General features: G+C 38.9%; 1 protein-coding gene and 1 long non-coding RNA gene across 4 annotated transcripts in view; one reads left to right on the forward strand and one right to left on the reverse strand.

Annotated features, from left to right (window-relative positions):
- gramd4a (GRAM domain containing 4a) overlaps positions 1-21,619 on the forward strand; it is a 147,225-nt gene that overhangs the window by 14,071 nt on the left and 111,535 nt on the right. For all 3 annotated transcript variants that reach the window (XM_043713699.1, XM_043713700.1, XM_043713701.1), the window contains one exon: positions 1,361-1,571. In XM_043713699.1, the coding sequence (XP_043569634.1) occupies positions 1,361-1,571 (211 nt within the window). The remainder of the gene's footprint in view (positions 1-1,360; positions 1,572-21,619) is intronic.
- Positions 8,321-18,022, reverse strand: LOC122561693. Its single transcript, XR_006315088.1, has 3 exons — positions 17,935-18,022; positions 15,416-15,571; positions 8,321-8,406 (listed from the first exon to the last, which is right to left on the reverse strand). It is a non-coding gene; the product is annotated as an uncharacterized LOC122561693 (long non-coding RNA).

Raw genomic sequence — 21,619 nt, forward strand, 5'->3', positions numbered from 1 at the left:
CCCAAGTCCCTCCTCCCTACCTTTTATCTTAGCCTGCTGGACCAACTTTCCCCATTCCTGAAGAAGGGCTTATGCCCGAAATGTCGATTCTCCTGTTCCCTGGATGCTGCCTGACCTGCTGCGTTTTCCAGCAACACATTTCCATGCTGGTATGAGATATGGAGAGATTTTTTTGTGAGGAGAGGTTGAGTAGACTGGACCTGTACTTGTTGCTACATAGAGGAATGAATTGAAACATACCAGATTCTTAGAGGGCATGACAAGATAGATGTGGGAGAGGTCCGGAGGGCATAATCTCAAAATAAGGGGTCACTCAGGTGAGGTGTCTGCTTTGAGGTACAAATTGATGATTGAATTGCCTGAACTAGCCACTGCACTTGATGCGTTTGAAATGAGCCAGGATGAGGGAGAGGTGGTGGCTGCTGGTGGTGGATGATGAGTCATGCAGTATTTTGTTGAGCTACTGAATGGAATGCACTGGCTCTGTTGATTAATGAAGAACTTTCTAATCACCTGCTCTATTCTTTTAAAGGACTGCTGCTCAAGCTATGTGACCAATTTTCATGGTCTCTCTTTCTCTTATGGAGAGAGATGCTTCATGTTCTTTGTGAATTATGGCTAATTACTTTTAGTTGCCAGTTCAGTTCAAAATTGAAGTCCACTTAGCAACTGTGTATTGTTGGATTATTTGTTCGAAAGTCTATGCATGTTAATTATTTTTGGATCTTACAGTTCAGAATATATTGAAACTCGAATGATTTTTAGTTATAGTTACTATTTCAAGGGTGTTGGCCACATAATGGTATATTTTTGTTAAATTGTTTGTGGGTTTGAAACCTGGTTTGCGATTGATCTTGCCCTGAGCTCACTTTACGTACCTGAATAATTAATCATTTGACTTTTTAAGTGGAAAATATGTGGATATTGTGGCAGTAGTTGTGACCTGTTTTATTTTTGCAAAAGGGTGATTTTCATTTTTTAAGTTGTGGTGAAAATAGTTAGATTGTATGCCTGTAAATTAGAAATGAATATTTTTGTAATGAGATGGAACAGTTACTGCGAAATGGTTTGGTTTGTGGATGGCTCAAAGTTGACTTTACATAATTATACATTGGTGGGGATATGCATACAGTGGGTTACGAGTCCTATGATAGAAAATAAAGCTAAATTTGTTTGAGAATCCACATCAATTGGAATGTTTCAAAATCTTTTTTGGTTCATCTGTAATTCTGTTAATACCTATGGGGTTTGGCTATTTGTTCATAAGATATGATTTAAGTAGCATGTCCTAGTGGCTTTATGCTTCTTGGATTCACAGGAAAATATTTTTGTAAAGATATTATATTTTCATTTCCTTCAGGAACAACAATCACCATGTTAAAGTGAAGGAAAAGAACTCTGTATTGAACATGCTGAAACGTTTTGACAAAATAAGATTTAGAGGACAGAAGCGAGATGAAATACTTGATCTAGTAGAATCTCCCAATGCATCAGACAATGAATGTGGTGATGAAATTCCAGCGAAATCTGCTCGGTGCTCTATGAGGGATTCTGAAGAGCTAAAGGACCCTGTAAGTATTCATATTTTTAAAAAAAATGACTCAGTAATTTTTCTCCACTTAAGGTTAATTAATATATAGTTAAGGCACTGGTATGCTTGATTTGATTCCGGAGCCTTTCTTGGTAATTTGTCACTCAGCTCTGTTTGATATTTTGTGTTCATTTGTGGCCTGGCTGATTGTGTTGGTGGCACTGGTTTGATAATTACAATGTATAATTTTAATGGAATTTTTGAGATTTGGAAGAAGTTGTAAGGAAGGAAGCTAGGGATTATTGTTAAGACTTTGTTGTCTTCAAGGTATTGGATCAGAACATCAGAAAAAAATTCTAATTTTGTAAATGCTGCAAAATTCTGACAAGGAACACATTTTCAAGAACTCTTCTACTAGGTTCCCAAATTGATAGTAGCGGATAACAATTATTTTTACATTTATGCATTTATCAGGACAAGGAAAAAACAATTATAACTGTTCAATATATGATTTGTGTAATGTACCAATCAAATGAATTAATCACAATTTATATAGATGATTTGGAGTTGGGGACCACGTGTAGTGTGTCAAAGTTTGCAGATTACACTCAGATGAGCGAAATGTGCAGAAGACTGTGAAACTTTGCAGAGGAACATAGATACTTTAAGTGAGTGGGCAAAGGTCTGGCAGATGGAATACAGTGTTAGTAAATGTTAAGTCATCCATTTTAGTTGGAGTAACAGTAAAAAGGGCTACTATTTGAATGGTAAAAAGTTGCAGCATGCTGCTATGCAGAGGTATCTGGGTGTCCTTGTGCATGAATCACAGAAGGTAGGTCTGCAGGTACAACAGGTAATTAGGAAGGCAAATGAATTTTGTCCTTCATTGCTGAAGGGATTGAGTTTAAAAGCAGGGAGGTTATGTTGCAGCTGTATAGGGTGCTGGTATGGCCACACCTGAAGTACTGCGTGCTGTCCTGGTCTCCTTACTTGAGAAAGGATGTACTGGCACTAGAGGGGATGCAGGAGAGATTCACTAGGTTGAATCCTGAGTTGAAGGGGTTGGCTTATGAGGAGAGACTGAGTAGACTGGGATTATATTCATTGGAATTCAGGAGTGATCTTGGAGAAACATATTAAATTATGAGGGGAATAGATAGTAGAGAGGATGTTTCCACTGGCAGGTAAAACTGCGACAAGACGGCATAGAGCAAAATTAGAGGGAGCAGATTTAGGACTGAGTTGAGAAGGAGTTTCTTCACCCAGAGGGTCGTGAATCTGTGGAATTCCCTGCCCAGTGAAGTAGTTGATGCTACTCCAGTAAATGTTTTTTAAAGCTAAGATAGATTTTTTTGAACAATGAAGGAATTAAGGGTTACACTGAGAGGACAGTTAAGTGGAGCTGAGGCCACAAAAAGATCAGCCATGATCTTATTGAATGGCAAAGCTGGTTCGAAGGGCTAGATGCATACTCCCGCTCCTAGTTCTTATGTTTGAAGAGATTTCTTTGGTTTGTAGCTATTTCTATGAAGTCGCACACTTGCTTCTGAGTCATGGATTCTGGGTGTAAGTTGCGCTCCAGAATTTGAACACACAGATCAAAGCTGACGTTGCAGTGTAATGCTGCAGTGTTGAAGTTACTTGTTTTATATGATGTGTTAAACTGAGTCCCCATCTTTCACCTCAGATGGACATCAAAGAACACATTACTCTTTTTAAAAAGGACAGAGACATTATTTCTGCTGTTCTGGCAATGATTATACTTCCATCAACATCACAAAACTAGATAGAACCATGTAGTATAGAAGAGGCTCTTCAGCCCATCAAGTAGTAGTGTGTCAAAGTTTGCAGATGATACTCAGATGAGTGGCAGAGGAAAATATGCAGAAGACTGAAACTTTGCAGAGGAACATGCTAAAATATACTACTACTTATGCCAGTCCCATTTTACTGTACTAGGCCAATAGCCTTGACTGTTATGACACTTCAAATGCTTTGCCAAGTACTTTCTCGGTTGTGAGGTTTCCTGCCTCAACTACCACACAGGCAGTGCATTCAGGATCCCCACACCCTCGAGATGAAAAGACTTCCCTCAAAACCTCCTGCCCTCTTATTATTGACCCTTCAACTAAGGGGGTCAGCTGCTTTCTATTCACTTCATCGATAATCCTCAATTTATACACATCTGTCAGGTTCCCCCCTCAATCTTCTCTGCTGCAAACAACCTGAACTTATCCAGCCTCTCTTCATAGCTGGCATACTCCATCCCAGGCAACCCCTTCGTGAATTTCCTTTGCACCCTGTCAAGTGCAATCATATTCTTCATGTAGTGTGGTGGAACTGCACAGAGCTGTGGCCAAACTAAAGTTTTGTATAGCTTCATATGACCTCCCTGTTCTTATAATCTATGTCATGACTGATAAAGACAATATCCCGTATGCCTTCTTGACCTGTCTTGCCATATTTAGGGGTCTATGTCCAAGCACCCCAAGGTCCCTGTATAACTCTGACCATCCTTTTGAGTATTGTCTTTCATTGAGTACTCCCTTGTCCCATTCCTTCTTCCAAAGTGCAACACCTCAGCAAATTCTATTTGCAACTGTCCTGCCCATCTAACCAATCTGTTTGTCTTTCTGTAACCTAACACCTTCCTTCTCACTGTTTCCTAACTAGTCAATCTTTGTGTCATCTGCAAACTTAGTTACCATTGTTCCCACATCTTCATCTACGTCATTTACCAATATCACAAGCAGTAAGGGACCAGCATCGATCCCTATGGTATGTCCAGCACTGATCCCTGCAGTATCAAAGGTCTTGCAGAAATCCATATAAACTACATTAACTGGCCTACCCTCATTCAAGTACTTGGTCACCTTCTCAAAAAATTCCACCAAATTTGTTCGGTGTGACCTCCCTCTGACAAAGCCATGCTGACTATCCCTGATCAAACCTTGCCTCTCTAAATGGAGATTAATTTTCTCCTTCACTATTTTCTCCAATAATTTCCCTACCACTCTTGAGCCCCACTAGTCTATGGTTCTTTGGTCTGTCTCATCCACTTTTCTTGTAAAGTGGAACTACATTAGCTGATAATCTGATTACAATCACATTGCTGATTGTGGGAGCTGCCTGAGCAAATTTTCTGCTGACCTTTTCACATTACAGTGGTGTCGACGCATGAAGTAATACTTTCTTTGTCAAGCGATCTGATTAATATGTTGTATGAAGTGCTATTCTCATGCAAGTTTTCAGGACTGTCGTTAAACAATATTCCTAAAACATGTTTGATTTTTGTAAAGCAGTGTGCTATTTGGATGTTCTATTTGAGTGCATTTCAGAAGTATCATATATAAAAGCATATGAGATGACCCCTTTTGTCATAAAAATCTTGGTTTTGTGCGTTGGGTAAGAAAGACAAATGCATTAGTAGTCATCCTCTATTTTTCATCCCAGAAATACAGTACAAGCAAAGCAAAGCATATATGTAATAAACAGATCAAGCAGACAATCGTGTTCACTTAGAGCAGACCATGTGTGGCATGCCAAATGATGAACAGAAATGAGTCCTCCAGCAAAAAGAAAAAGGGTGAAGCAGTTTTCAAGCTAAAAGTTATTTGTGTTTCAAAAGTGTGTTGTAGTAAACGAATATGGTGTTGATGAAAGACGAGTTGAGAATAGAAGATGATTATGGAATCCATGCTGGAGATGTCCATGATCAAATGCATTATGAGAACATGTACCAGGAAATGTTCTGATCTTGAGAATCATGCATTGGAATGGGTCCTTAACTTGTCAAAATGGTTATGTCTTCACCAGAATTACATGTGTGTACATTCACTTGACAATCAAAGCAAATTTTGAGTACAGCTGAGACTTCAGACTAGTTGATGTGTTTTATTGAATGGTTCTGCTCTTGCAGCAGAAGATGAAGATTACAGAAAGCCTACCAAGTAAACCTAATGCCAGAATTATGAGTTATTAATTGGTCATCAGACAACAGGAAGAACATGAGTGCCCATATGTCACATTCGAATATCAAAATAACTATTTTGTAGAATGGAAAGAATAAAAACAGTTTGAGTGAAAATGACAACAAAGATAAGTCAAGATTCATGTTATAGCCTGCATGACCAATGGAATGAAATTAAAGCCTCCAGTAACTTTCAGATGTAAAACCACACTGAACACCAAGCTCTGTGCAATAGCTTATGCACACTCTTAACAGCAGTTAGAAGGATTTGGATGCAATTAAGTTATGGATTAATAACGTGGAATAGATGTCCCAGCGGTCTGTATAAAATAATGCAGATTATTAATTTGTAAGACATGTTCAGATCCCATATGGAACTGGGACATTTCTTAAATAGAAGTTTTAAAATCATAAATGTAGAAATATATTGTCTCCAGGGAGCTGTGGAGCCAGATCATTTTAAAGATTTTTAAGGCAGAGGTAGATGGATTAACTGCCAAAAACAGTCAGAGTTTTGGGGTAGTAAATTGAAATCAGGCCACAATCTGTTTAGCCATGATTTTCTTGAATGGTGGCCTATTCCTCCTAATTTGTATGTCTACAAAATTGATAAGATCAACAGGAGGTGCTGATGAAGAAATAACATCAACATTGCAGTTTTTTTGGAGGTCGAGTGATGTAATTTGCCCTTTGTGATTTGCGCTTCAACAAGCCATTTGAAGATTATGTTGGTGCTGAATGGAATAGGTGGATGACTGATTGAAAAAGAAACCTGCACAAAAAATGGAAATATGTACACAGTGTCGCTTACATTTTGTGTGGTTTAATGATCAAATTGAGGGATACTATTAGTGCACAAACTGTCATTAGACAGGTCTTTGAAAAAATGTCAAATGTGGAATTCATTCGGTAGGAAGTCGATTTGTTGTGGAGAATAATTCTGAAAACGAAAGTGCTGAAAAAGATCCATCTAATGAAAGCTAAAGTGACTTCGCATGAATTTGATGCATTTTTGGATGTTGAAGACAATGAATTTAAAATGCTTTAAACTGGTTAAAGCTGTTGTTGTGCAATTAATTTACTTAGTAAACTATATCCGATTGGTTTAAAATGAAATGTTATATTTTATCCACATTTCAAAGGGTGATCACCCATGATTCATGTTGTATAATTGGTGAAAGTAAGTTTGTCCCAGTTTTCATAAGGAGTTTTTGAGGCTTCAGAAATCGACTTGTAAACCAGTTTTTGGTAATTTTATTGACTGGAAAACACCATGTGATATCCTGAGGATGTGAAACATGCTGTATCCATTTACAATTCTTTTTTTTTGTACATAAGTATTCAACAAATTTTTTGATAAATATCACAACATTTTCATTGATTAAAAAGGTTCTCAATTTTGTTAAAGAAACTCAGTATATATTGTTAGGCAGTAACTCTATCCATCAATTTTCATGTTCTCTCCAGTATCCTCTAGCATCCAGATGTTATATTACCCTCCCCACTTCAAATTACTTTCAGATATTAACCCTATGAACCTAGTGACAAATCAGAGAAACACTATGGGTTCTTTGTTTAAGTATCATTGTTATGTTGACTAGCAGACTTGATTCCAGAGTTAGTCAGATCATTTTGATTATTTGTCCAATGGTGTGTTTCTCATAATAGCACGGATAAATCTTTGATTTAGATTGCTTACTTCTTTCATCTCTGGAGTTTTGGATTTTGTAAATTTTCTGTTGATAAGTGTCATGGAAGGCCATGAACCAAAGTAATAGGTTTGTGTCAACCTGTTCTGGTCATATTTTAGAATATTTGATGAGGTGGAGTCTGGTATCTGGTTGTTACTGGGAACATTGGATTTGACTCTTGTCTGAGCATGTGTTTCAAATATCTTCTGTTAACAGAATTGCTAAGTAGAGTTCCTAGATTTAAACTAGCAACTAAAGAGTCAAAGGGGAAATTAGTTTTTTTTCACGCAGAAAATTGAGATTTGGAATGCATTATCTGGAATTGTGCAGGAAGTAAATTCTATGAGAAATTTCAAAAGGCAATTTGGAATGTGCTTGAAGCAGACTAATTTGCAGTGTTACATAGAGAAATCTGGAATATGGATCGAAATTAGACAATTCTTTCAAAGAGCCAACATAGGCACCGCAGGATATATGGCATCTTCTGTATTCTGGAAGATACCATTAATGGCTATGAAATGTCTGCATCTTTGTTGCTATTGTGGATGTACTTTTTTTAAAAAATAACTTTTATTGAAGCTTCTGTGTCAGTGCTGTGGATATGCAAACGTAAAGATGATTTCAGTTATAATTTTCTCTAAATTTTGTCATTTAGACAGGCAACTCAGCAACAATACTTATTCATAATACCATAATGTACTCCAAGATATCAATTTCCTGACATACCAGATGGGGAGAATGGTGACCTTTCTTATATGTACAAGCTTCCTGCTCTTTCCTCCACCTGTAGTCATCAGCTCATGATTTGCTACCTGCTCATTGTCTTTCTGCCCACGCTATTTAGCTCAAATTGGATTAATATTGGTTGATGAATGGAAAGATCAACTGCAGTAATTGAGTGTGAACTGTGCTCATACTGATGCTGCTGCTTGCGGGAAAACTTTTCAGCATGCCAGTTATGTACATATAGAAAAAGTTGTTTTATGACTTGTTTCCTTTTCCTTTAATCACTAAATGGAAATCTTTCTGATGGGATGTTGTGTTGCGTTATTTTGGAAAAAACGGTAGGATACCAAACATTTTTTTTCTTCAGGGATTGTGCTGCTTGCTACTTCATTCCCCGCAAATTAAGATGTGCTCTTTAACATTGTTGAAGTCTCTTTTTGAGGATTGCAGTTCTTTTAATGCAGTTCTTTTATTGTGGGTATTTGATCCTGTAAGACACACAACCAGGATGAAAATTATTATGTATTAGTAATAAATTGTTCCAGTACCCACTTCAGAACAAGTACTGCTAAGACAAATGTGTCATGTGGAATTAGGAAGTATTATTGCTTAGAAGGTTTTAGCAGTAGCCCTGCAAGTTTAAATCCTATTGTGACTTTGCTCCTCAAAATATCTGCAACCTCCTCCATAATTGCTACTCTCCCGTCTGTGGCTTCCATATAATTTGGCTCCTTAACTGGCCTTCTTATTGTGCTGAAGAAGCAAAGTTCAGCTTGCTTCAGAGTTGTAAAGCATTTTCAAAATGCTTTATTTATTGCAATAAAAGCATTTTTGGTTGTTTTTGATATGAGCTGAAAATGTGTTGCTGGAAAAGCGCAGCAGGTCAGGCAGCATCCAAGGAGCAGGAGAATCGACGTTTCAGGCATGAGCCCTTCTTCAGGAATGTTTTTGATATGAGCCAAGTTTAATTTATAACGTGCTTGATTGAATTCAATAAACTTATTTCTGAGGGAGTGAATTGATGGTTAACTCATGAGTTGACTTTGCAATTGAACAGATGAAATTTATTTATTGAAATAATATAAATTGAGAGGGTAAGTTGTTGAAGTCTGAGATTTGTTGAACTAGTTATGTTTTGAAACAAGCAACTTAATAAAACTAAAAAAAAACAAATTGCTGGAAAAACTCGGTCTGGTTGTATCTATGGAGAGAAAGCAGATTTTGGGTTCAGTAAGCCTGGAATTAAAGGAATTGAACATATGGGTAAGTGGAGCTGAGTCCATGAAAAAAGTTAGCCTTGATTGAATGGCGGAGCAGGCTCGATGGACCAGATGGCCGACTCCAGGTCCTATTTCTTATATTCTTCATGTAAATCTCTTCATACACAATAAATGATTTTCTGTAGGTATATGAAGCAACCAGTTTATACCAAGTGATATCTCCCAAATGTCAGAGGTGACCGATTCTGAATAAATTGAGCAACAATTTTTTTGTCTTGTAGGGCCAAACTTAAACAAAGGTTTCCCTTGAAACTCTCACTTCCTGCCAAACAATAATGAAATGCTGATACACCACCATCCCCTCCACCGAACAATTCAAAAATTAACAGTGTGATTCTGTTGTACAATCAAATTTAATCATGTATACTGCAAAGCCAGAAATTGTCTGCTAAGCTCAGATGTGAAAGAGGCTTCTTCGGATCATTTTATAATTCAGTGCTAAAACTTTGCCACTTGCCTGCAAGTTGCTTCATTTTGCTGAACAGTGCTTCATTACAAAGAAAAATAAGACTCGTTATGAATAGTTTAAGCACAAAAAAAAGCAGTTGGCTTGTAAAAGCTTGCAACCAAAATTTAAGCATTCTATAGTTTTCACAATATAATTTCCATAAAATCCAAAGAAGTTATTTTTTTCAATGGGTTATTGACTTAAATTAACAGATCCATTGCATTTGACGGCTTTTTATAATTTAGTGTTTTGGGGGCAGAAGAACAAGAATAGCAGGCTTATGGCTACGTTGTTGGCTGCAGGTTCCCACCAAGTTGCATACCACATTGACTTGAAAATATCTACTGATTTTTTTTTTCCCAGTGTTGCCGAGTCAAAATTCTGGCATTCCTGCCAAACCAATACTTTGCATACACTTACTCCATATGGGCTGAAGAAGTTGAGAAAATTGTTCACTCTCAACTTCTTAAGAGTAATTAATTCGGCTCATCGAGTCTGCACTGATTCTTCAAAGAGCACCCACCAGACCCAGTCTCTCCATCATATCCACACAACCGCATATTTACCATGGCTAACTCATCTAGCCTGCGCATCTTTGGATTATGGAGGGAAGCCAGAGCATCCGATGGAAACCCACACAGTCACGGAGAATAAACTTAACATAGACAACAAGGTTGGAATCAAACCCAGGTCCCTGGCATTGTGAGGCAGCAGTGCTAATCTCTGAGCCAGTGTGATGTCATAAATGAAAGATGGACAATAATTGCTGGTTTTACCAGCAACACCTATCACCTCATATGAATGAATAATATTTGTCTTCTAAGACTGAAACTACCCTTTTTAGCTCCAATGAGTTGCACCCTAAACCTGTTGGTACAGAGACCTACAGGTTTATTGGAATTTTAAAGTACAGTAGATCATTATTTGGCTTATCATGCTATGTTAGCTCTTTGAAAGAGCTACCCAATTTATTCTCTGTCTCCATCTTACTTCCCATAGTCCTCAAATACCTTTTACAAATTTTTATGGAATCTGATCCACCACAGTTTCAAAAATTGATTGTACTCCTCTAATCTTGTCAGCCTTGGGTCTCAACCTTTTTCAGACACAGCGGGTCAAATGTATTCAATGCACAAAAACTTTAAAAGTAAGGACATCACTATAATTGTATTAATTGCGTGGATAATGGATGTATGATTTTTCAGTTCAACACCAAAACAGGATTTAAGCTAACATAAAGGATCCACACAATATCAATGCAGAGAAAACCAGGACTACTGTTAGTGCCAGATGCAGAGTTTGCTGACCAGTGTTTGATGAATTAGGGAGGTATAATAAGTATTGCATTAAAGATATTGACAAATATCAATGAAGGAATTCTTTTCATCATCACCTCTTTTAATTAATTTGCCAGTTATTTTAAATTAATAACCTTTAGTTAGGCATTTGAATACCAAAGAAAATAGCTTTTTCCCTATTCACTATCAGAACTCCTCAATTTTGAAAGCCTGTAAAAAGTTTCCAATTAATTTTGTTGTTAAAAGGTAAACTCAGTTTTCACAACCTCTTCACATAATTGAACTGTTTCATTTGTGATATCATTCTGGCAAACTTTGATGTCCTGTCTCCAGATCCTTGCTATTCTTCTAAAATGGAGTGCATTAATGTGTATGCCGTTGAAGCAAAGGCCTAGGTACTAACAATTAACATGATTTCCTTTTGTTTTTGTAGTCACTGTCCCAATTTTTATTGATGCACCTCAGAAAGCTTTGTATGTGGATGTATCATTGCTTGGTGTGGCAACTGCTCTCTCCAGGACCGTAAGAAACTGCAGAGTTGTGAACACAGTCCAGTCCATCATGCAAGCTAATCTTCCATCTGTTGACTCCATCTATACTTGCTGCCTTGGAAAAGCAGCAAACATAATCAAAGACACCTCCTCCCCCCCCCCGCCCCCCACTCTGGTTATGATGTCTTCCAACCTTTTCTATTGGGCAGAAGATACAAACGCTTAATCACACTTACCAACAGATCAGAGAACAGCTTCTTCCCCACTGTTATTTGAGTTCTGAATGGAACTCTGATTTCAAATTTAATCTTGATCATGCACTTTGTGCACCTTCTCTGCAGGCATTACATTGTATTCCTCACTGTTCTGATACCCTTATGCTCTTTGTATGGTATGATCTGCCTGTACTGAATGCAAAACAAAACTTTTCACTGTGCCCTAGGACACGTGACTAATAAATCAAATCAAATCAAGAACTTGCTTTCTCTGAATTGTTTTTTTTCCAACTTATCCTTTCACCTTCGACAGTTTTGCAATTTGAAGCCCTTCCTTTCTAGAGACTGTCAAACTAGTGCCATTAAGACCATAAGACGTAGCAGCAGAAATTAGGCCATTCACCCATCAAGTTTGCTCCGCCATTCAATCATGGCTGCTAAGTTTCTCAACACCAGTCTTCTGCTTTCTCCCTGGAGAAAGTGAGGACTGCAGATGCTGAAGATCAGAGCTGAAAATGTGTTGCTGGAAAAACACAGCAGCACCTGGCCTGCTGCGCTTTTCCAGAAACACATTTTCAGTTCTGCTTTCTCCCTGTAAACCTTGATCCCCTTGATATTCAAAAACCTATCTATGTCAGTCTTAAACATACCAATGAGATGGCCTCCACAGCCTTCTGTGGCAATGAATTCCATAAATTCACCACTCTCGGGCTGAAGTTTCCCTGTACTCTAAGGCTGTGAACTCAAGTCCTAGCCTCTCCTATCAATGGAAACATTTGCCCAACATTTACTCTGTCAAGGCCATTCAGTATTCTGTATGTTTCAATTAGATCCCCCCCACCATCCTTTTAAACTCCATCGAGTATAGACACAGAGTGCTCAAATGTTCCTTATACATTTAGACTTTTCATGGGACCGTTCTTATGAACCTCCTTTGAACACCGTCCAGGGCCAGTGTACCATTCTTGAGCCAAAAGTGTGCACAATACTCCAAATGTGGTCTGACCAGAGTCTTTTAGAGCCTAAGAAGTTTATATTCAAGTCCTCTCAAAATAAATGCCATAATTGCATTTGCTTTCCTAACTACTGACTCAACCTGCAAGTTTACCTTTTAGAGAATCATGGACTAGAACTTCCAAGTCTCTTTGTACTTCAGACTTCTGAACTTTCTCCCCATTTAGAAAATAGTCCATGCCTCTAATCTTCCTGCCAAAGTTCATGATCTCATACTTTCCCACATAATACTTCATTTTGCCACTTCTTTGCCCACTCTCCTAATGTGTCTGAAACCTTCTGCAGCCTCCCTGCCTCCTCAATGCTAATTGTCCCTCTACCTACCTTTGGTATTCTCAGCAAACATAGCCAGAATGCCCTCAGTTCCTTTATCTAGATTGTTAATGAATAAAGTGAAAAGTTGTGATCCCAACACTGAGCCTTGTGAAACACCACTCGTTACCAGTAGCCATCTTGAGAAGGACGCTTTTATCCCCACTCTCTACTTTCTGCCAGACAGCCCAGTTTCCATCCATGCTAGAACCTTGCCTCTAAAACCATACTCAGTAGCCTTCTGTGCGGCATCTTATTAAAGGCCTTCTTGAAGTCTAGGTAGATAACATCCATTGGCTCTCCTTGGTCTAACCTGCTCATTATTTCCACAAAGATTTCTAGCAGACTTGTCAGGCATGACCTACCCTTGATGAAACCATGCTGACTTTGTCCTATTTTACCATACACATTGAAGTATTCAGAAATCTCATCCTTCAGAATGGATTCTGGGATCTTACCCATGACTGACGTTAGGGTAATCAGTCTGTAATTTTCCATCTTTTGCCTTACTCCCTTTTAAAACAGGGGTGTCACGTTAGCAATTTTTCAGTCCTTTGGGACACTCCCTGATTCTAGCAATTTCTGAAAGATCACCACTAACTCCTCCACTCTCTCTTCAGCTATCTCCCTTAGGACTCTGGGGTGTAGTCCATCTGTCTAGGTGATACATCCACCTTCAGGCCATTCAGTTTTTCTAGCACCTTTTCCTTGGTGATGGCCAACTTACTCAGCTCTGCCCCCTCACTCTCTTAAATTTTTGGGATATTGCTTGTGTCTTCCACTATGAAGACTGATGCGAAGTAATTGTTCAGTTCCTCAGCCATTTTCTTGTTCCCCACTATTATTTCCCCAGTGCCCATTGCCCATTTTGCCTCACTTTTGTCCTTTATGTATCTGCAGAAACTCTTACTGTCCTCCTTTATATTACTGGCTAGCTTATACTCATATTTAATCTTCTCCCTCCTTTCTTTATTTGTCCTCTGTTGGTCTTTGTCAATTTCCCACTGCCCTTCACCACATTCTATGCTTTCCCCTTTGCTTTTATGCTAACTGATTTCCCTAGTCAGTCATAGTTGTCTCACCCTCCCTGTATCATGCTTGAATTTCCTCAGGATGAATCTCTGCTGTGTCTCCTGAATTACTCCCAGAAACTCCCGCCATTGCTGTTCCACTGTTTTTTTCTGCTAGGCTCCCCTCCCAGTCAATTCTACTCAGTTCCTCCCTCATGCCTCTGTAGTTGCTTTTATTCAGCTGTGGTACCTTTACCTCTGATTCTGTCTTCTCCCTCTTAAATTATGGAGTAAATTCAGTCATATTATGATCACTGCCTCTTAAGGGTTTCTTCACCTTAAGCTCCCTTCTCAAGTCTGACTCATTGCACAACACTAAATCCAGTATTGCCTTCGCCCTAGTGGGCTCTGCCACAAGCTGCTCCAAAAAGCTATCTTGTGGACATTCCACAAATTCCTTTTCTTGTAATCCACTACCAACCTGATTTTCCTCGTCTACCTGCAAATTGAAATTCTCCATGATCACTACCTTTGCTTTTCCTAACATCTTTTCGATCATCTTGTGTACCTTGCGCCCCAGCTCTTGACTACTGTTTGGAGGCCCGCACATAACTCCAATTATGTTTTTTTTTCACCTTTGCAGTTCCTCAATTCTGCCCACATAGATTCTACATCATCTGATCCTACTTTGTTTCTTACTATTCACTTAATTTCATTTCTTACTCATAAGGCATTCCCACCCCTCTGTCCACCTGCCTGCCTTTTCAATAGGAGTATATCCTTGAATCCAGCTGCCAATCCTGATCCCCTTGCAGCAATATCTGTGTGATGCCCACCATGTCATGCCTGCCAATTTCTATCTGCACCACAAGTTAATTGACCTTTATTCCTTATACTGCATGTATTCAGATATAACAACTTCAATTTGAAATTTATATCATTACTTCATACATTTTTGCACTAAATTGAACCCATAATGTATCCCTCCCTAATTCACCAATCTATGTATTCCTGAAATCTACCGATATTTCTACTTCTATTATTTACTCTGAAAATGTTGTCTAATTTTGAACAATTTTCAAACCTTAAATACTTCTTTTACTTTAGTTATGAGCAGACCAAGTTACCATGACTTCTGTGTAATATTATGCACCTCTTTGGGCTGAAAACTTTGGCAATGTAATTTTTGTCGAGCTTCCTCTGATGAAAGGTCACTTGACCTGAAACATTAACTCTGATTTCTGTCCACAGAAGCTTTCAAGAAATTTCTATTTTTGTCAACTAAGTCCTCTCTGACTTGTACCATCTGTCTTGGCTATGGTCTGTAATATATAAGATGATGTTCCTCCTGCTCAGGGTCCTCATGCTCTTTTAAGGAAGATTACATCCGCTCTCCTAGTTCAACAACATTTCATGCACCCCACTTCACCTTTGCCTGTGAAGAGCACAGCATTGCTGGAATAATGCAGCACACTGTGTCTGGACTGTTCTGCAAGAACTCCCCTGATCAATCCAAGCAGTGGAAACTTGTAGCCTTGGTTGAGGAACGGTCTGCATTGTATCTGTGCTCCGTTTAGTCAGGAGGCTGCGTAAAAGAGTAAACAACCAGTAAACATCCTTCTAAGGCTTTCAGCGCTTGAAATATAGTAACAGCATGAGAGTTCTCAAAGATATAGGCATAATGGCAGGTCCCAAGGTGCACAAGTGTAGGAACTAGAACCGATAACAACAGATAACTTGAACATTGGATTAGAACTGTTTTCTGTTGATGAGCCCAGCTGCATTATGATATGGCTCTGTCAGCATGATGCTAATAATGTCTGTTGTGCCCTGTACCTGGGGAAGCCAGCTATCATGCCAAATTCCATTGCTTATATTTGTGCATGGCCCGTCATGTGGAACTGAAAGGATCTCGCTCTTCTGCAGTTGCTCCTCGGAAGCCGGCAGTTGCATAAAAGTTCAATGCAGCTGTCACTTTGCCAGCCACTGGGACATGATAGCCACCTACTCTTTCAGATCAAAAGTCCACTCTAGCATTTGGCATAGTTCAGTCATGGTGTATCATTATATCCTCAGCCTGTGCCTACCTTGCTCATCCTTAAGAAATAGCATGGAGAATAAAGAAGCTAGTCCTCTGTGCATCCTGAAGGGCCCTTCAGCTGCATTCTTTTTATGTGGAGGCTGTTTGATATCCTCTGGATGTTCCTCCTGCTCAGGACTTGTCAGTGGATTTGTTCCTCTTCCATTTCTCTGTGTCTTTGATGCATTGCTGCAATAGTAATGATAACCTGTGCTACAGTTGGAATCATCTGTCAAGCTTACAAGCTTATGTGGGAAACAGAGGGAACAGATTAGGCTTGATATCACTTGGAGCAGTTAAGTTTGCAATACATGTATATGACATGGGCCTTTCAGACATGAAGGGCTACAGAATGATTCCTCTTGGCACTTTTCATTGGAACAAGGTTCGGTGTTATGCACAGTCAGTCATGTGGCAAAGAGTCGGAGTGACAATGCTACATGAGACTTAACCCTTTTCCTCCCAACCATGGATGATATAATTGCATAAAAGAGCATCTTGTATTATAATGAGTTTATGTTGAGAGGGAATTAGTTCTGTGCCCCTGTGCGCTCAGGGAGACTCTCATTAATTGTGTGCTTTGTAGCCTGTAGATTAGAGACAAAAAAAACTGCAGATGCTGGAATCCAAAATAGACAGGCAGGAGTCTGGGAGAACACAGCAAGTCAGGCAGCATCAGGAGGTGAAGAAGTCAACGTTTCGGGTGTAATCCTTGGCTTGCCATTTTCTTCCAGCCTTCTTCCTGTTTATTGTAGCCTACAGGTGCCTTTTTTAAAGTTGCCTGTGATTACTTCTGTTTCATGATCTGTCTGTATTCAGTTTGCAAACACCAGTGACTTGGTCGATATTGACAGCATTTGCAACCCTCTGCATTGTACCCTGCATGATTATGTGATTGCAAGTATATGATTAATTCAATTGCCTCTTGAAAGGCCCTCTGTCCCTCAAGTGAAGCCTGTCTGTTAGTCAGCAAACTGACTCCACCCAGATGTGGTCACAGCCATTTTCAATTTGTAGGTTTGCAGTTAGCCCTCATCAGGTTGTGAAAGGCAATACCGATCGCGCTCATCAACAGAAGAACGAGACTCCACCTGTTTGTCAGGTTCCCAGCCACACCCACCCTCAAACCTCATGTCCGTTTCTACCTACCGCTCCCTAGATAGCTGCTAATTGTAAGGAACCATCACTCAGAACCAGTTCTGAACAGGGGTTGCATTGAGCACAAAATGCTAACTCTTTCTCACTTCACAAATGCTACCAGACCTGAGTTTTTTTTCACCATTTTCTGTTCTGACTTATTATGTTCCAAACTGTAAGTGGCTAAGTACTGTGCATGATATTTATCCTGTTTAGAATTTCAGCTTACCAAAGTACAGTAAAGTTCTGCAAGTTATTATTTCTAACATGTGAAAGATAGTAGGTAAGATTGTTTCAAGGTATTTGGATAAATTGATTTTACTCCATTGATTTTCCTCAGTTAAGGAAGTCTTCAGTTCTGAGAAACCTGCTAAGCTGCTGTTTGCGAAGTCAGGCTTGAAATCTACAGCCTTCCTTCCAAACCTTTTTGTAATTCAGAACATTGTGCTGTTTTCTGCACAGTACTCATTTATATTCATGAGAGCTACCATGGATTGCAGAGTTATTTAAGTATTTTTCACATCTTGTCAGAATCTATGCTAAAATTTCCCCTTCAAGCAAACCTCATAGATCTATCTGGTAGTTGCAGTTCACTCCCACACACAGTTATAAATATTTCTGGAACAGTAAGAGATCTTTTAAAATTTCAACTAAGAGACAGCAATAACTAGCTAATTACAAGGTGGGAAACAAATCAAATCACTTTTGCTATGATTCAAAATGAGGCTTACCTTTGATTCTTTTTGATTTTTGGGATACTTAGCCCCAGGAACGATCGTCCTGGAACATATTTCCTTGTGTGAATTTTGTGCTCCTTGCTGTGCAGAATGCTGATGTCAGGTAGAATAGATTTTTTTTAAAATTCAAGCATGCCCCTGTGTAATGCAGAATGGATGTAAAAGAAACTTCTTCCCTTGGTCCTTGGAAAGTACCTTGGAAGAGCACTCCAAGTTGACACATTACTAGCTGGATTAGTTGTTAAACTGAAGCTTTTTTAAAGGTCAGGGCTATTTTATACTGGGGGTGTGTGGGGGGTGGGGTAGAGTGTGGAGGGAAGGGGGTGGGGGGAGTTCACTGGTTTCCTAATGGTTCTTTACAATGAGGGACAAAAGCTATTTACTTCCAAGGGATTAATTTGAAACTAGATGGCAGATGTGAAAAACCAAAGTCTAATCCTTTTTAATTCTCAGTTCACTATTTTAAAAACAGTTTCGAGAAACCCTAAGTATTACAGGTTAAGTCTGCAGTTTAACTTCATATTTCAGCTGAGAATGGATAAATTAATTGACTATATCATACGTAACTTGAATTTAGAAACACATTAAATGTTAACACCCTTCTGTAATCAAAGATAACTGTAAGATGGTGTGGATGATCAGAGGTGAGAACTCCTTTTTCCACTTTAGATACAAATGAATTTTAGCAAAAAATAACAATAGCATCAACAAATGTTAACTGAGCAAGACTAGGAATTGGGGTAATAATAATGTTTTCAACAGATCACAACCTTCTTATGCCTAGAAATGTGATGGAGGGAGGTTCAAACATGTTTTCCCAGATGCTTATTCAATTCTTTGAGAGACAAATTTGCAATGTTAAAGCATAAAGTTTGGGAAATACAACTAGCTGTATTAATATTGTAGAGAAGCAGCAGAAAAACACCAAAGACACTGCAAACTAAAAGGCATCTTTGAACCACAATATACTGCACTGATTTATTGTTACTTAGCTTGGCAGCAGGAATTATACCTCACAAATAAAATGTTGGCCATCATAAAAAAAACTGACAATTCATAGCAGCGCTGCTACTCATGTTCTAACCTGTGCAAAGTTTGGATATTATCACCTGGATCACTTTGATATTAAAATTTTTATTTGTATTATGAACCCTGCCAAGACAGCAGTAGCCTTGTGGTAATGTTACTGGTTGAATCTGTGACTGAAATGACTGGGCAAATGTTCTGAAGATATGAAATTTAAAAGGCCCCTTTTTGCTAAAATTCTTTTGTATCTAAAGTGCAAAAAAGGAGTTCTCACCTCTGATTATCCTCACCATTTTACAGTCGCCTTTAATTTTAACACCCTTCGATAATCAATGTGTTTCTAAATTCAAGAAAACATAGACCATTAGGCTTATGTTGAATGGGATGCCAGTCATAGGCTCATTTATTTCGGATAGGTCAAGTTTTTTAGATGTTATGGATGCTGTATTTTTGCAAGTGGAGGTTATTCTATCCCAATCTTGTCTTGTGCCTTGATATTAGAAAATCTTTTGGGGTGTCGAGAAGAGAAGTAGCTTGCTGTAAAATACTGAACCTCTTATGTGGTCTTGTTTATGTGACTAGCTGAGTTAGTTTTTCTGAATTCAAGATCATTTTGTCCAATAAGGGCATGTTAGCATTACAAATATCTAGAATCCTGGAACTATATGCTGTTGTATTATTGTAGTTCTGTCACTAAAGTCAGAATTGTCATCAGAATGAGCATTGTAAGATCAGAAGAACAGTATTTTATTCCTTTCTTGTGGGCTGCATTTTGTTTCTCAGCATTGTTGTTTACAATAAATAATATCTTATGCTTTTTGCTGATACTCAAAAAATCACGGAGTAGTTGACTTCAAAACGCATGATGGTTTCTAAGTTTAATGGGGAAGATGATAAGAATTGCATTATATTGAAGGAGAGTTGCACATCAGCAGCTCTCTCTCACCCTGGTCTATCTTGGTCCAATGGTGAGACATGTCAAGATGGCTGGAGGTAGACCTGGATGCAGTCGATGACCAGTGCATCATCTGTTTTTTTTTGTGCGTTCTGCAATGCCATATTGACCCACTTCTTCAGGAGCACTGGACATTAGAATTTGTATCATCTACCCAGCCCATTGCAATCAGTTTTTGCATTTTAAGTCACTGCAAATAGAGAACCTGATGGCTGCTCCCATCTGGATTGGCCTGCCAGTTGAAGTGCTTTACTGTGGTGTCACCACTGTCAATTGCTAACAACTACTTGAAGTCACAGATGAGAGCTAGTTGAAGGTGACAACTATTACAGAATGTGGCATCCCAAAGAGTGATGAACCTGCCTGTAAGAAGTGCTATCCCACCTTTGTTCCTTTTTAAATGTTATTTCAACAGCGTGTGCTGTGTAATTTGAAATGTTCTGTATTGGTTGCATTATTTTTAACTATTTAAACATAATTTCTCCTAATGTGCAGTCCCACACTTTGTCCTTTGAATCAGTGTTTGAGCCATTCTTTTAACATATAGTATTTTAAAGATTATAACTGCTAGTTGGATCTTTGTGATTGAGGTCTTATAATCAGAAAGTAAAAATAGCGTCTCATCTTTCCTTCAAGTGTTGTTCTTATTTGTCTCAATAGTGCTAATGGTTTATTTTCCTGGAATTTGTTTGAAGTGTGATTGTGTAGGCAAGATTGGTTCATTCTAATTCATGCTTTATAATTAGCCTAATGAGAGGTAGGGGGAAGTTTAGAAATACATTGAATCCCGGGGTAGCATCCTTCCCTTCGAGGGATGATGGACATGCAGCAAACAATTATTTAGATTGAGATACCTTAATTTTGTGCACCTTTGCTAATGTTTTGGAAGAGCACTCTTCAGAAGCAGGTGTGCCACAAGTGCCATATATGAAGCTATCAATAGATGTTATGGAATGTTGCTTTTCAGCATTGCTGTCTGCTGAGAAGCTGCTGTAACCATTTGGTCATTGTGGGTGTTGCCAGATTAAGAGAGGTGTCACTATTTTCTTCTTTTGCCAGCTAATGACTTCAAGGCGCAATAGATTATGTTTAGATCCTTCATGTTTTACTTGTGGGCTCTTGTGATGCAATGGTAGCACCCCTACCTCTGAGTCAGGAGCCTGATAGCCTAATATTATCACTAGAATATTAATCCAGAGACCAAGTCCTGTTCCGGGGATCCAGGTTTGAATCCTGCCAATCCCACAATGGTTGTGTTCCATCCTTTGAGCCAGGAAGCCCGGGTTCAAATCCTACCTGCCTCATAAGTTATTGAGGGTGTAAGTTTGCTCGCTGAGCTGTAGGTTTGATATCCAGACGTTTCATTACCTGGCTAGATAACATCATCAGTGGCGACCTCCAAGTGAAGCGAAGCTGTTGTCTCCTGCTTTCTATTTATATCTTTCTCCTGGATGGGGTTCCTGGGGTTTGTGGTGATGTCATTTCCTGTTTGTTTTCTGAGGGGTTGATAGATGGCATCTAGATCTGTGTTTGTTTATGGCATTGTGGGTTTGGAGTACCAGGCCTCTAGGAATTCTCTGGCATGTCTTTGCTTAGCCAGTCCCAGGATAGATATGTTGTCTCAGTCGAAATGGTGTTTTTTTTCATCCGTGTGTAGGGCTACGAGGGAGAGAGGGTCGTGTCTTTTTGTGGCTAGCT

This window comes from Chiloscyllium plagiosum, chromosome 23, assembly GCF_004010195.1.
Source record: "Chiloscyllium plagiosum isolate BGI_BamShark_2017 chromosome 23, ASM401019v2, whole genome shotgun sequence".
Lineage (NCBI taxonomy): Eukaryota > Metazoa > Chordata > Chondrichthyes > Orectolobiformes > Hemiscylliidae > Chiloscyllium > Chiloscyllium plagiosum.